Genomic DNA, 15,380 nt, shown 5'->3' with positions numbered 1-15,380 from the left:
CCACACCGCCTTGGCAGCCCCCGCCCATCGCTGGCACCTTTCAACTGGCCCCCTGTTGAAAAATTTTGAGGACCCCTGGCTTAAGTCATGGTGAACTACAGTGACAGTGTGGACTAGCTCACTGTCATCTGTTCAACTAAAGCGGATTTCAGATTCTGCACTAACAATACTAACACCATTTTAGTTGTATATAGATACATTTTCAGGTGTCAACACCTGAATTTCAATTAAACAAACCATGTATGAAGTGGACCTTTACATTCTTAATAAAAATTCCAACATGTATATGCAATAAAATCAGCACATACACAGTGTTTACATCTTTTCTCAACTTCTGTTCTCAGTGAGATGGGAAGCCTATTTCTAGGCTGTCTCATTTTACACTGCTGGTGGATACTCATACTGAAATTGTACCCAAACCAAAAAAGGCACCAATCTCAAAAAAAAAAAAAAAAAGGTCTCCACGATATGTAAGCTTGTTGTGTGGAGGGAACTTCTGTGTGGGAAGTGTTGCATTATGTGAGCCATCACTTGCAGTTTGGAATGGTAGATCCCAGTCACAGGCTTACCATCACAGTGAGAACTGAGCTTTAAACCCAGTGAGACTGAGGTCTAATTGATTTCAGTGGAACTTAGGAGCATTTGACTTCTAGACTGCAGCGTGTATGTGCACCAGCAATGCATAAGGAAACTGTTGGAGAGTGGGGGTGGAAATATGCCCATTTTTCCCAGCTTGGCTCCCTGGACTGTCTCTGCTTTCTCTCTGCCCTAAGTCCATCTTGCACCAAGTATCTGCACAGGCATCTGGCAGAAAGCAAGTCTAACTGCTGTGCAAGTGTAACAAATGAGACTGGCTTGTGCACATGCTGCTGCTATCCACATGCCCAATGTGCAAGCAGAGTTCTGTTGCCTACTGCCTACATACCTGTATGCAAGCAGAGATTTGATTCTGCAAACATGACTTGCACACTTTGCTCGAGAACTCAGAATAAAAGGGGCCAACTAGCATTCCCAGGCATTCACAGACGTGATTCAGCTTGGTTCATTTCCTAGGCTAGGGCTGAGCAGAAGCAAGAAAGCCAGCAAGAGCAAGAAAGCCAGATTCTGGGCAGATCTTTGCAATACTAATGTGCACCATATGCTGTTCAAAGAAAGAGAGGGCTATACCAACTAAATCAACAACTTTCTAATTAGTACCTTCTCCCCACTGCATGATGAACATTCCATTTGGAGAGAACTGAACAATGCGACTGTTGCAGTAACCATCAGACACATAAATATTGCCAGTAACTGGATCAACCGCCACATCTGTGGGTTGGCAGAAGTGATTTCTGTCGCTTCCAGGTTGCAAAGCCCTCCCTAAAGACAGTAAAGGTGATTCTGCACTATGGGGTCCCAGTTTGAATACCTATCAATGTAAAAGGAGGAACAGTTTCAAGTTATTTCATTGTATGTTATAGCTAACAAATACAAAAATTTACAGGGAACACCACATGCTTCCCTTCAAAAATATATTTCTTCAGAGAACAACACAGGACCCCAATAAAGAAATCCACTATCAAGCATGTAACAGAGTTAATCAGTAGTGCTTCTGAATAAAATGTCAATTCATGGTTGTTATGCTAAATGGGCAGTTCAACATTTGACAAATATTCTTCCTTCTTAGAAAATTATATTGTCATGTTATTAACAAGAAAGATTACATTAAATTAGGAGTTGTACAGTTAGTGCAGTACTTCTGCAAGATAGTTCCACATACCTGATGAAGAGCTACGTCAGTCACCCAGTAGTTACCATGATTATCTATACTCAGGCCATGAGGTAAGTAAAATCTGAGAACAAAATAAAGGAAAGCTACACTGAGGAGGAACACAGTGCTGAACATCTTGTTTAGATTCGTCACGAGCTGGATTCCACTATTGAGTCAGAGGTCTTAAGGGAGACACCGATGCTACCGTCTGGTCCAGAATTATTGGATGAATTTCAGTTACTGCGGCCCGATGATGTGGACAAGGTGCTTGGACGAGTACGTCCCACCACTTGCCTTTTGGACCCTTGCCCGTCTTGGTTAATAAAGGATTCCAAGCACGGGATTGGAACCTGGATCTTGGAAGTGGTTAACGCTTCTCTGAGGGAGGGTCGGGTGCCTGCCCCTTTAAAGGAGGCGGTAGTCCGACCGGTCCTGAAGAAGGCGTCACTGGATCCAGAGATGGCCACTAATTATAGACCAGTGGCCAACATCCCGTTTCTGGGCAAGGTGTTAGAGCGAGTGGTGGCGGGACAACTCCAAGCACTCTTGGATGAAACTGATTATCTGGACCCATTTCAGTCCGGCTTCAGACCCGGGTACGGTACTGAATCTGCCTTGGTCGCCCCGTACGATGACCTGTGCAGGGAGAAGGACAGGGGGAGTGCGTCCCTGTTGGTTCTCCTGGACCTCTCGGCGGCTTTCGATACCATCGACCATGGTATCCTTCTGGATAGGCTTGCGGGATTGGGGGTCGGAGGCACTGCTTTGCAGTGGTTCCGCTCCTATCTCAATGGCCGATTCCAGAAGGTGGTGCTGGGGGACTATGGCTCTGCACCATGGCAGCTATGCCATGGAGTACCGCAGGGGTCCATTTTGTCCCCCTTGCTGTTTAACATCTACATGAAACCGCTGGGAGAGGTCATCAGGAGGTGTGGGCTGAGGAATCACCAGTACGCTGATGATACCCAGCTCTACCTCTCGTTTTCCACCAATCCAGGTGAGGCAGTGGCTGTACTGAACCGGTGCCTGGCCGAGGTAATGGGCTGGATGAGGGCCAATAAACTGAAGCTCAATCCAGACAAGACGGAGGTCCTGTTGGTAGGTGGTTCAGGCTTCGGAGAAGGTGAATTGAACCTTGTCCTGAACGGGGTTGCACTCCCTCCTAGGGATAAGGTCCGCAGCTTGGGAGTGCTCCTCGACCCGGAGCTTTCACTCGAAGCTCAGGTAACAGCAGCGGCGAGGAGCGCTTTCCTCCAGCTTCGGCTGATTCATCAGCTGCGCCCCTATCTGGAGTACGACAGCCTCGCAACAGTGACTCATGCACTGGTGACTTCCCGTCTTGACTTCTGTAACGCGCTCTACGTGGGGCTGCCCTTGAAGACGGTCCGGATACTTCAATTGGTTCAAAACAGAGCTGCCAGGCTGCTGACGGGAACTGGACGTTATGCTCACATGACTCCAGTTCTCCGTCAGCTTCACTGGCTTCCCATTGAAGTCCGGGCCCAATTCAAGGTGTTGGTGATGACCTATAAAGCCCTAAACGGCTTGGATCCTGGTTACCTGAAGGAGCGCTTACGTCCATATATGCCCAGCCGCCCCTTGAGATCAGCAGGAGAGGCCCTCCTCCGGGAGCCCTCAGTGAAGGAAATTAGGAGGGTGGCTACTCGGAGGAGGGCTTTCTCAGCGGTGGCGCCTAAGTTATGGAATGCGCTCCCCAGAGAGGTCCGCCTGGCGCCGTCGTTATTTGTTTTTCGGCGCCAGGCGAAGACCTTTTTATTTATGCAGCTTTTTAAATGTTAATATTATTGAATTTTATTCGGCCAGGGCGGCTTATTTTATTTTACTGTATATATTTTAATTGTCATTGTTTTAATGTATTTTGTATTCAATGTTGTAAGCCGCCCCGAGGCCTTGGCAAGGGGCGGCATAGAAATGTTTTAATAAATAAATAAATAAATAAATTGTACCAACACATGGACTGGTGTTGTGATTTCAGGAGGAATATGTCACTTTTCCAAATTTACTAGAATCTCACGTGCTTGCTTTCTCCACTTCATTCTCCTACCTTTAGTGCTGCCACTCCTGAGTAACTGGTAGTACCATATATATTACAAGGAGGATTCGACCCTCTTTATGCGAAAATATCACAAAAGTGAAATGCAACTGAGCACCTTGTTTCCAGGACATCCTTGAAATATCATCAGTTAGATGTTTCTGCCCAAGGAGAGATACCAACTCATAACCAAACCAGTTTCATGCATGTGCTCGCTAACTGTGTGCTTTCGAGTCTGACTATATATAGGAGTTGGGTGGGTTTTTATCAAATACTGGGTTTGCTGGGAGAAAAGCCTCATCAGGCTCCTTCCCCTGTCTTCTCTCTCCATGCTCCATGGCTTTACCGCGTTTCCTCCCACCAACCCTGTCCCAATACTGTGAGTGAGACAATTGGGGGGAAAAAAGACTTCAAACAGTGGAGAACTGTTTGGGATGTAAGGAAGCTCAGGGGACAGATTTCAATATCTGTTGAATATCTGTTGTTCAATATCTATGATCAGTTCAGTGGCAAAAGTAGCTGCTTTCCTCTGCTAAACACACATTTAACAAATACATCCATGTATGGTTTGGCCGTGAGTTTCCGACTTTCCCCTTTGGGGGTAGTAGCTTTCTGTCTGAAACTATTTAATCTTTCCAGTCTACCCCTTAGGTCCTTCTATCTCTTCGGGTGGTATGAGGAATATTTCTTTCCACTTTGAGTTTTGTTAATTAAATAGAAAGAAGAGACAGAAATAAGCACCAATTGTTTCCAGACACTGGCAAAGTAAGTTGGATAGCAATAGATGTTTATAATGTAACATGAAATGCAGAATTTATCCAGTTCCACACAGGCATATAGAAAGAATTAAAAATGAAAAACACTTACAGATTTCTTCCTGTGGAATGAAGAATGGCTGAATTACTAGGATCTAACACAAGAATTGCACTTTCTTTAATGGGTCCAAGCCCTTTTTGTTGATAGATGTAACTACTGTCAAATGAGCTAAAGAAAAAAAAAACATGTATCAGAATAAAAAATAATCCAAGTTAGATGTTCCGGTGCTTCAGAAAGGCACAAGCTATCCATGGAAGAAGCCAGAGATTTAAGCATATGCTAAACAGTTCAACTGCCGTATCTGCTCAAAGTATAAGATTAAGATTATGTTGGTGCTGTGTTGGCAGAGATGTTGACTTTTTCCCCATTGTAAGCATTCAAGACTTAAAATCTAAGTGCTGGCACAGACAACATTTAGATTAGGTCATTTAGACGGCTGTTTTGAACCACCCAGAGAGCGTCAGCTGTTGGGCAGTATAGAAATTAATAAATCAAACTTAAAAATAGATCAACATCATCACCTGGTCCACAGAACATGTACAGACATTCTTGCACACAGCAGGGTGCAAGCTTCTATGGAAGGGTTCCTACTCCTACAACAGAAGTGGTTATTACTGATGCTGGTATTTGGCAGCCTCTGACTGCTTTCTAAATTAATGGCCAAGGAAATGCCATTAGAAGAAAGCAGCAACTTTTCTTTCAGTTAAAAGAAAGTAGCAATTATCCCAACATTTCTAGTAAAACATTTTTGGAGGCATCTGACCTTCACATGCCTTAAAAGATGCAAGGGAAGACATCTAATGGTACAGGATCATGCCCATCAGCCAAGGTTCCTATGCCCTACAGGCCTACCCACAGTTGTGAGAAACATCCAATTAAGGTGCTAATTCTGTAAGCCTTCTGTATCACAATCCTCCAACCTCTAAACATCCCTGCCTCTCCACTCACTTTCTGCAAAAAGTGTACAGTCCTTCCAGTCCCTACACGCTATGTCACATTTTGCCCTAGCCCATGTTACTGAAGGAAGCAGGACAAAGCAGACCTGGAACCTAAAAGCAGGAATCCCCATGTACAATCCAGCAGTCATGCCGTTCTAGAAGTAATAACTAGCTTCTCTCACTCTTACATTTTATTCAAGTTTTTGCTATTGGGTTCACCTGTTAAGAAGGAAGAACTTGGATTTGGATTGGCCTTGGGTTACAACCTAGTCAGCCAAAGCCCCCAAGGTTTTGCAGTATGTTGCTTGGTGGGACCCAACTATGAAGTGGTCAGAATATTGTCTCTGAATACTTTGGTTGAAATGTAGCATGGTTTTCATGAAGTGTTTTTTTAATTTACAGATTCCTCAAAATCTGGTTATCCATACCCATTTACCTTGATGAGATGTTGCATATCTCTGGCTTTTTCATCAAAACTGTACTTGATTATTTTTAAACATGCCATTTACACAAGAAAATGAACTTTGGATTTTTTCCATTCTATTTTAAGCCGAGAATTAAAGCATCAATAATTCTGAAATTTGCAGCAGGCTCACTGTGAGCTGTTTACATAAGACACTCATACTGCTATCCCAGTGAGAAATTATTTGCTATGGTTCCCCCCAGTGCATAAGGCTTTATAGGCATTCCAACATAAGTGCTTAGCATTGATTGAAACACAGTGTTAACTGATTATGTGCATGAAAGTAAACAGCATTTAATATAATTACATGTAAAATTGTAATTCAATTCTCATCCAAAATGTGGAAGCCATACAATTCTTCTCCATGTATATTTATTAAACTGGCTTCTAAGTGCATATAAAAATTGATTTTTGTTTTAAATAGAATGCCCTTCTTTATAACATTAGATGACTCGAGGAACCAAATTATTAACCCTGTACATAACACAATAAAAGAATATGCCATGCATAAAATATTTATACTGTATCTTTCAATTAAGAAAAGTGGTAGACCACGCAAACTGGTTGTACCTCATTGATTAGTACATTGATTTCTTTATTAAAATTATTTGCAAATGAAACCTGTAGTACTTTGTAATTAGAAATATCCATCATGCACTAGTAGCAGTATTCAAGAGTATTATCTCTCAAATATCTGGAACCTGAATACCACAATCCAACACCGGACACTTAAGTGCTGCAAATTGAAAGCATAACGGGAGCACAAGCAGGATATAAAGTACTACAATAGTTATTTTGCAAGCACTACTCAATCAAAGAAACAACCTGCAGTAGAACAGCCTCCTCAAACTGCAGCTGCTTCGAACAAGAGAGGCAGAAGCAGATAGAAACAGTAATAATTTGTGTGGCCATCAGCAAGTGATAATAAGCTCATCTTCAATGAGTACTGTACTTGAAGAAATACCATCCATAAGTATTAGCCTATGACAACTGTTTTGCACCATTAGTATTTTGCAAGCCCCCGTTTCTGCGTCACAATAACCATTGTGCCATGGTCATGTCAGATAATCTTGGGGAGTAATACACCTGAAAAAGAGGTCCTTGCTCTCCTGATTGCCTCAAAAAGTTTGGGATCTTTTGTGGGGGTTTAATGCATGCAGCCAGAGAGAAAAAGCCCGGTTATGCATTTACACAAACATACACACAACACATAGAATTGAAAGTTTGTCCATCAGAAAAATATACAGCAGGCACAAGCTTTTAATCCAATGTTGCCTAGCCAGCAAATATTCCTGTTGCATCCCAATCTCACTCTGTATTTCTAAAGAGATAAAGAATGTCCTGCCTGAGAGAGAGAGAGAGAAAGGGAGAGAGAGAGAATCCATTACCTGACCTGCAGGGTAGACTTTCAACAGCACTCTTATGCACGAAGAGTGCAAGGCACCTGCAAGCTGCAGCAGGAGTGCAGGGCTGTGTTCTGAGCTCCCTCTTCTCACTCTGTTCAGAGCATATCTTTGCATGCATTTTGAGCTTGAGTGTTCACAGCTTGTGTTCAGGCATGTCTCTCTTTTCTAAGTCCCTGATCCTTATACTACTTCTTTCCGTACATGTGTCTATCAGAAAGATGAGTTTCCCAGGCTTATACTAATTGTTGGAAGGGTGCTTAATTGCTTCTTAATAATTTAAGTATTGTTTCTCTGGGTATGAGGTGTTTGTCTTCTGTGTCCGCTAAGTGTTATAAGGTTAATTTCTAGGGGTCTCAGGACAATGGGTCAGTCTCCTGACAGGGTTCTTTTGCCAAATCTCTTTACGGGGGAAATATCTGACCTTTCTCCACAAGAATTCCAGCATTCATCCTTTTCTCACATTGGACAGCCCAAGATATAGGTCCTTCCTCCTGAATTCAAGCCTACCCAGCATTGCCCATAGTCTTAAAGTCTGTTCTGGCCTGGGAGCTTATGGTTATGGCACTAATATTGATATAGACACATGCTGTACCACCATTACTTTATACTGAATTGTGGCCTGAGAGTGAAAACAAGATTTACTTCAGTTCATATTGGATTTGTCTGGTCATAGCTAACTCAAGTCCCCTGGATTCCAATGCATGAACTCTTAAGTAGGACAAGCACTGAATACAGCCCAGTAAAGGGAACCCAGTTAAAAATCATTGGTATTTTTGTACAGAAACTTTATGGTGGGGGAGAAGAACATACAGATTATAATACAGGAATGCAAAGTAGTTTCCAGTCTATAGCAGACGGTAGCACTTGAATCATGTTCCAGAGGCATCTGCACACGTACCTGGGATACCTGGCAAGATTCCCTTGGAGCTGTTTCTTCAACCCTTAGGAAAAAGGCCCCGAAAAGAGCATCCACACCCACAAGTAGCCATTTATGTAGCCCTCCTGGCAAGCCCGAGCTGCTTTGCACATTTGGGAAAAGTACAGATGATGGATACTTATAACTCCAGATCTATAGTACTCTATTAAACTGCCGAGTGTTCTCAAGCAGCCTGCTGCATTTACTTTCAGGAAGATGCAGCTTTTATGTTCATGCATTATTAATATATTGCTATCATTTTGAGCAGAGCCTGAAGCACTGATAATTTGTTTGCCTCTTCCCTGTTGTATGATGGGGAAGCAATCAACCAGAAAGAATGAAGAGACTTCCTAAGGACAATAATTGAGCACATTTATGACTGGTAAAGAACATTACACCCAATTAATAACTTTGCATTAATTTTATGATTGCGTACATAGATTGAGGCAAGACTGATAACGAAGGCCTTTCTCAAGAATGAAAAAAAGAAAGAAAACAGTAAGAGAACACTAGCCCTTCTGACAATTAACTTTTCCCCTCTTTTGTATTATCTTCGTCTGGTAACATAGTTGCAAGCAGATTATTTCTTGAAAAATTTCTTCACATAACTGAGAGGGATGCTTACTTTAGAACTTTCTTACATTTTCTCAAACTTGCATTGTATTGGTAGCTTTACAAGCTATCCAAAATCAATCTGCAAGTATATACTTCCCCTTCAGCCCACTTGATCTGTTGTGCCAAACACCTGGATGGCTGAAGGTAGTGGAACCACCTGCTTGCAGCTGAAAATGCCTGGAATTTGGAAAACATGTTACTAGATAACCCAATACAATAGTGTGACTAAGACCATTAGCTCTGAAGTGCAGGGGGTGGCCTTATATACCATGCAGATGGTGTATTGCCCATGTCAGTCTAAAGAAACAACTTGTGAAGTAATGGAATTTCCTTTTGAAAAGAAACTTATAAACTTTTTGGTGGAATATCAGAAACCATAACTAAGATGGTTATTAAGGTTATTTTAAAATAAAAAGAACCAAGATGTTGACATGTTAGTGAAAACCAAGGGCCAAATTAGAATGGGCCACCAGCAGATTTGTGTTTTCAAATCTGGATATGCCCCAGTCATGTAGGAGTGGGTGCTGGTGGTCTGAGTGTAAGGGCAAAAGTCTTGTGCAGATCAGGATTGCTAAATCCTGCCCTCTACCATCCTCCCCACAATATTTTCCTGATTACGTTGCTTCCTCAACCCACCCTGATACTAAAACTGAGCCTGGCTGGAACATGTACTTGGAGATCACAGTGTAGGACCAAAAACACTGAAAGAGAGGAGTTGGGGAGGAGGAATTTCTAGAAAAATTACAGTAAAAGGATTTCTGAACTGACTATTTAAATTAGGTAGCCACCAACACTGTCACAAAGCTTCTGAAATCATCTTATTTTGCAAGCATTTTCCGTCTTGATAATTTCCCTCCTGTCATTAACAATAGGAATGTCTCTTGCTACATGCACCAAGTCCTGCAAAATCTGAATCCTGACAGCAGCATCAGGAAACAGAGAAATATACAAATACCACTTTCTCCTGCAGTAATAAAAATTGCTATTATTAATAATTTCATTTCTTTATAGCTCAGTAGCTAAAGCTCTCTGGGTGGTTCCCAACAATTCATAATATTGCATTCATAATATAAATAATATAATATACATTCATAGGTATGAATATGAACAGATGACAAGAAAATGTGTGTTTGGTGAAGGCAAAAGAAGGTCCTGGGTACAATCTTGATCATATCAACTTTGGTTTTGAAATGGGAACGCATAGAGTTGTATCCAACCCTATACATGAGCCAGTGGGATCCTGTATTGGTGTTAACAGAAGACTAGCCAACTGTAAATGCAATGGGATGGCTCAGCAGAGTTTAAGGAAAAGAACTTGCTGACTTGTACCATTCTGAAAAGGAATGTTCCGGCATGTTTCCAGGGTTGCTCTAAGAAGCTCAAGCTTCCTGCTTTGCCAGCAGTAAGTCTCACTGGAACAACATAATCAGTATGGGCACAAAGGCAGTATTACATATTAGAAATCTCTACATGTGTGACTCCAAGGTCCAATGTCTGTTTCTGCAGCTAGCCTATCCTGTCCAATAGAAGACAACCTCAGCAAGCCCTAGATAGCAGTCCCACCCTGCTCCAAAATAATTCTGATGCTAAAAATCAGTCAGAAACTTCAAAATATCTTTCTTCCAGCTCCAGTTAATGTGAAAAGTACTGGCATTTTGTTCACCATGTAGTAGAGGCCAAATGCAGAGAGGAGTTAAGCGGCATATGTGAAAACACTAAATGTCACAAATATTTTGATTTAGGAAGTGTGCTTACTTTGCATCCCATATGTGATCACCCCTGTGAAAGACGACCAAGTTACTGTTAGGATCCAGGGCCAGCCCAGAAATTTGCCCCAGCCTGAGATCTATTCCAGGCCAATCAACTGCTTCTTCTATGTGTAAATCTGAAAGGTAGAATAAGGGTTACATTTATATACAAATATTATGCTAATGGGAGAGCTGATATACAAACATTAACATACATTTGCATGTACTATAATAGTTACACCATGTTTCTATTAGAATACTAAAAAGCGGTCTCTAAAGAAAGCATCACCTTTGAGTAGATATCTCAGACATAGTAGCAGGAATGAAAACAGAGTCCCTTTAGAATTTTAAATATGTATGGAGCTCCAAGTTGTGTGATCTATGCCATGAATACCAGTACTTCCAATTTCCACATGTGGGACCTGTCACTTGTACTTCACCTGGCTGAGAGATGAGGGAGAAATGGGGTAGTAGTACTGACTCCTCCTTGACTGAAAGATCCGCTGCCATTTGGCTCCTCCTATCCCAGTCCTAAACAGTTTCCAATCTATGCCTCAGGCAGCTGGGTGTGCGGGTTAGGTGGCTTCGCAGAGCAAGGCATCGTGTCAGAGGAAACTCTCTGTGTGCCATGCACCCTTGTTCCACGCACTCTAAATTAGCCAGCTGGCCTCAGATCCAGCGGAGAAAGCTACCCTGTTCTTTGTGGAGAAGAAAGTGTCTCAGGCAGCCAAATGTCTCAGTCTGCTCTTATAAAAACTATGCAACCTTAAAACATTGTGTGTTACCTACAGCCCACTTCCAAACATGTGCACAAAGACAAAAGCTCAGTGGCAGACATTCCAAATATGCATACTTAGGGTTGCAGCCCATTTTTCTCTAAGATTAAGGCAAGTTATTTCTGCGTCCTGCATGCCAAGGGGTAAAAGGGTTTACTCCAAGGCAGATGTTCCTCTTGAGAGGAGCCTTACTATGAGAGCAAGACTGCACATTTTATTCTAAATGCATGCTGAAGAAAAGGTAGAACTACCGTAAGGATCAAACCCCAAGCAGATGGCTCTATCCATGTTTACTCTGAAGCATCCCCACTGATCTGGATCGAACATTTCCAAGTACATATGCATAGGCCTGCAGTCAAATCAGGCATATAATCATACATGACATTTTTCACTGTTGCTTATTTAACCTCCACCCTCTCTCTTCTCTTTTAGGAGGATAAGAAAAACTCAATAGTTCTCAGCGTTCCAGCAGTATTTAACAGTTCAAGAAAAAGCATTCACAAAACCTTCTTTCATGCTCCTTTTGGGGAGAGGGGCAATGCCTAATCAAAAGAGCTAGTCGACTAAAGAACTGGGTCAATCTGAATAATGGTCTTTGTAAATCAATATGCAATAAGCTTCTTAATATTTAAAGCTTTTTTGCATGAACTCCAGCACAGTGTTATTTAATACAGCTGTTTGACAAAAGGTAGTAAAAAGCATAAATAAAAGATAGATTTATGATAATTACAAGCAAGAAAACCCTAAAACAGAAAGAGACTATAATGGAATTACTGTCATAGTCCCATCACAAATGTTGCTTTTACTGATTCCCGTGAAATACCTCACCAAAGAAGAGACATCTTTTTGTAATTGAGCTTCTTCACATGTTACATTTAAGCGAGCATTTTGTTCACTTCACCAATGTTCATTCTATTTAGGAATCCAAAAACCACAATTTACCCCAAATATACAAAATATATAAATGCAGTATTTATATATTTATGCAGTATTTTTGTTGCTTAACTGTAGCACACAGGAAGGAACAACTCATACTAAAGGAGGACTGAGTATCTACTCAAAAATAAATTCCATTCAAATTTACCAGCATTACTCCTAGGTAACTGCACACAATTGCAGACCAAAGCACTGTCTGTCTCTGTTTTTCTATCAAGAGCATCTCACTTAGAGAAAAATGGCCAAACAATTCCAAAGATTCATTATTAAACTTCCATTTTTAACCAAAGGATTAGTGGTTATTTCAAACAACAGCAGGTTAAATATTGGTTTGGAATTATTCCTGTTTTAAATAGATAATGAGGACCAGGTGGAGGATGAATCATTTAAAACTGCAAACAAATGCACTTGGCCAAAAATTTGTCATATAAAAAAGCAGTTACTGCTGAACATTTGAGACTTATGTGTAGTCTGTCATGCATCTATTTTTTATCAAAAATATTTTCCATATATAGGGTTATCAAGATTTTCATACTAGCAGCAAATATCAATCTCAGTTTCAAAATGATCACAACTCAAGTAAATGATGGTATTATCCAAATGGTTTTTCTGTTATATAGAGCAACTATCCATCACTAACAGTAGCCGGTCTTGGTTTAAATCAACTCAGATATGCGAAACCAAGATTAACTATGTTGGCGTTGTATCTGAAATGACAAACCATTGTTCATGATCCACCAGCAAACAAGACTGAGGCCATAGTTGTAAGAATGGCATACAAGTAATGGTGTGTCCATGGTATGATTTGGTAAGGAATGCATGAACTGATAAGCTATATTTATACCTACAGTTACACCTATTAACCAGAAATGGCTACACAACGGAGATGATACAAATTTATAAGTTGAGCACTGAGATGGAAAATGAAAACAAACAGCTCTAAACCATAATTTAGCTAAATCTAAACTATATTAGCACAAAACATTACTTGGTGCAAAGATCGGAAATGCCCACTTCCTTTGATGTTTACTTATACTTTACAATTCAAGCAGCATAAGCAATTATTTGGCCAGGTATGCCAACGCCAACATTGGCACTGGCCCTGTGTTTCTAGAAAATACATTTAGAAATCAACAGACACCGAATATGCAACATATAATGCACATAAACCATGGTAACTACTTGACAAGACATTTAGCAGAAAAAAGTACAGATGGTATAACTACCCCCAGAGGAAAGTATGGAATAAAGCCAAACTGCAAAAGAAAAAAAAATCCTTGAAGTTGCTTTGTTCAATCTTGACTATTCAATTTAGCAAAATGTGGTAAAAATTGTTCCAGCCCAGTTTTCCATTTATATGCCAAAAAGCAAGCTACTGCTTTTCAATTAGTCTTCCTTCTCCTTTTTATGAATAAATGATGAAAAGACTACTATTGATGTAATCAAATAAATTTGTAACAAAGGTACAGAATACCAAACCACATACTACAGAGGACAGCTTCTGTATCAAGTGTGGGGAAAGATTACTAGTTCTTTGCCACTGATGAGAAAGATAATATGAGCATAGTTCAGTCATTGTTGACTCTGCTGCAGAACAAAACGAATTTTTATCAGTATATTTGGTATAATAGGAATATAATATACTACTTTGATTTTTTGAAAATCTACATTAGTTGATATTCCCTTCTGATTTTGCTCTTTTGGAGCACAGTCATACTATTGGACACTGTAGCATAAAAATAGCCCTAACCCACCTCCTGTATGTCCTTTTTCCCAGTCCCCTTCATCATGTTTAGGCTGCTGCAAAGCAAGGTGCTTGTTCTCTGGTGGCCTCAGAGTGGATTCTAATCTGTGAAATTTGTGAATTCTGTCTCTGACAAGAATGGTATTAGCCCTTTCATCATTATTGGAAAACTCTCTGGCATCAGGCCAACCAAGATCCTTCTTCTGGACTACATTAGCAATCTCAGCTACAAGATCTGATTCTGCCTTTTCTGTAGGGTTATACTTGTGCACATGAACAACATCTTCCCTTTCTCCTAGCAGCTTGGAAATGAGTGAATAGAAATCACCTGTGTAGGGAAAAAGAAAGAAAATAGATAAGAGAAAAGGGCAGAGAAATCAGACAGATTGCAAGATTCTGTGACAAACTTGACAAAGAATAGAAAAAGTAAGTTATTCCGAAAAGCTAATTTAAATAACATTTTAGCTGCTCATAATTTCTTCACATGAATCAGAGATTGTGTAACTGTTTGATGTAGACAATCCTCAGGCCAGTGAGGCCACCCAATTCTGGATATCAATCCATGGGAACAGAAGCAGACTTCAGTAAGCAGGGAGAGACTTCAGTAAGGACTATTTAGAACTAGCGCATTGGTACACTTACCTCTGAATTTTGCTCCTAACAGCCAAACTAAATTATAATTCTCGAGTATGGTACCCCATTTCATTCACAGGAAACTAATTCAGAAATGAAACCAGTTCTGAAGATAATATATTCACTTTTTCATTTAATGCTATGGTTGTACAAAATGCCTCTGTAAATGGCATTTATAAGCTCAAGGGACCTTGATTTGTGCTTTTGTGTGTTTTGCCTGCCTTTAGATTTTGTGGCAGTGCATTTACCGGAGAATGAAAAAACTGTTTATTAATCTGTGACAATCCTTTCCAACAGATGTGCTTGAGAGACCATGTTTCTATGAAATTCATATGTCTTCCGTTAAGTTATATCAGGTTCCTATCCTTGTAAAACATTGTTGGTACATTATTGTGTTTATTCTGAGTTCCTTACTGAGCCAATATGCTTTCCCCAACCATTCCTGACAGCTGGACAACCATGAAGACCGGCAGAAGAAGCCCTTTCCCTATGTTGTCTTGTTTCACTTGAGTCTGTTTCCTGTGAGTTGAATTAAAATACCAGAAGTAGCTTTGTTTGAAAGATGGGTAGAGAGAGAGAGAGAGAG

General features: G+C 40.7%; 1 protein-coding gene across 5 annotated transcripts in view; it reads right to left on the bottom strand.

Annotated features, from left to right (window-relative positions):
* PAM (peptidylglycine alpha-amidating monooxygenase) overlaps nucleotides 1–15,380 on the bottom strand; it is a 151,854-nt gene that overhangs the window by 19,377 nt on the left and 117,097 nt on the right. For 3 of the 5 annotated variants that reach the window (XM_044446882.1, XM_044446884.1, XM_044446883.1), the window contains exons 15-19: nucleotides 14,172–14,489; nucleotides 10,713–10,842; nucleotides 4,671–4,787; nucleotides 1,760–1,832; nucleotides 1,198–1,408 (exon numbers count right to left, since the gene is read on the bottom strand). In XM_044446882.1, coding sequence (XP_044302817.1) covers nucleotides 1,198–1,408; nucleotides 1,760–1,832; nucleotides 4,671–4,787; nucleotides 10,713–10,842; nucleotides 14,172–14,489 — 849 coding nt within the window. The remainder of the gene's footprint in view (nucleotides 1–1,197; nucleotides 1,409–1,759; nucleotides 1,833–4,670; nucleotides 4,788–10,712; nucleotides 10,843–14,171; nucleotides 14,490–15,380) is intronic. The other 2 variants (XM_044446886.1, XM_044446887.1) reach the window with 1 other exon arrangement.

This window comes from Varanus komodoensis, unplaced genomic scaffold (genome assembly GCF_004798865.1).
Source record: "Varanus komodoensis strain SLA01 unplaced genomic scaffold, ASM479886v1 scaffold5, whole genome shotgun sequence".
Classification (NCBI taxonomy): Eukaryota; Metazoa; Chordata; class Lepidosauria; order Squamata; family Varanidae; genus Varanus; species Varanus komodoensis.
This window is presented reverse-complemented; position numbering and strand designations above follow the sequence as displayed.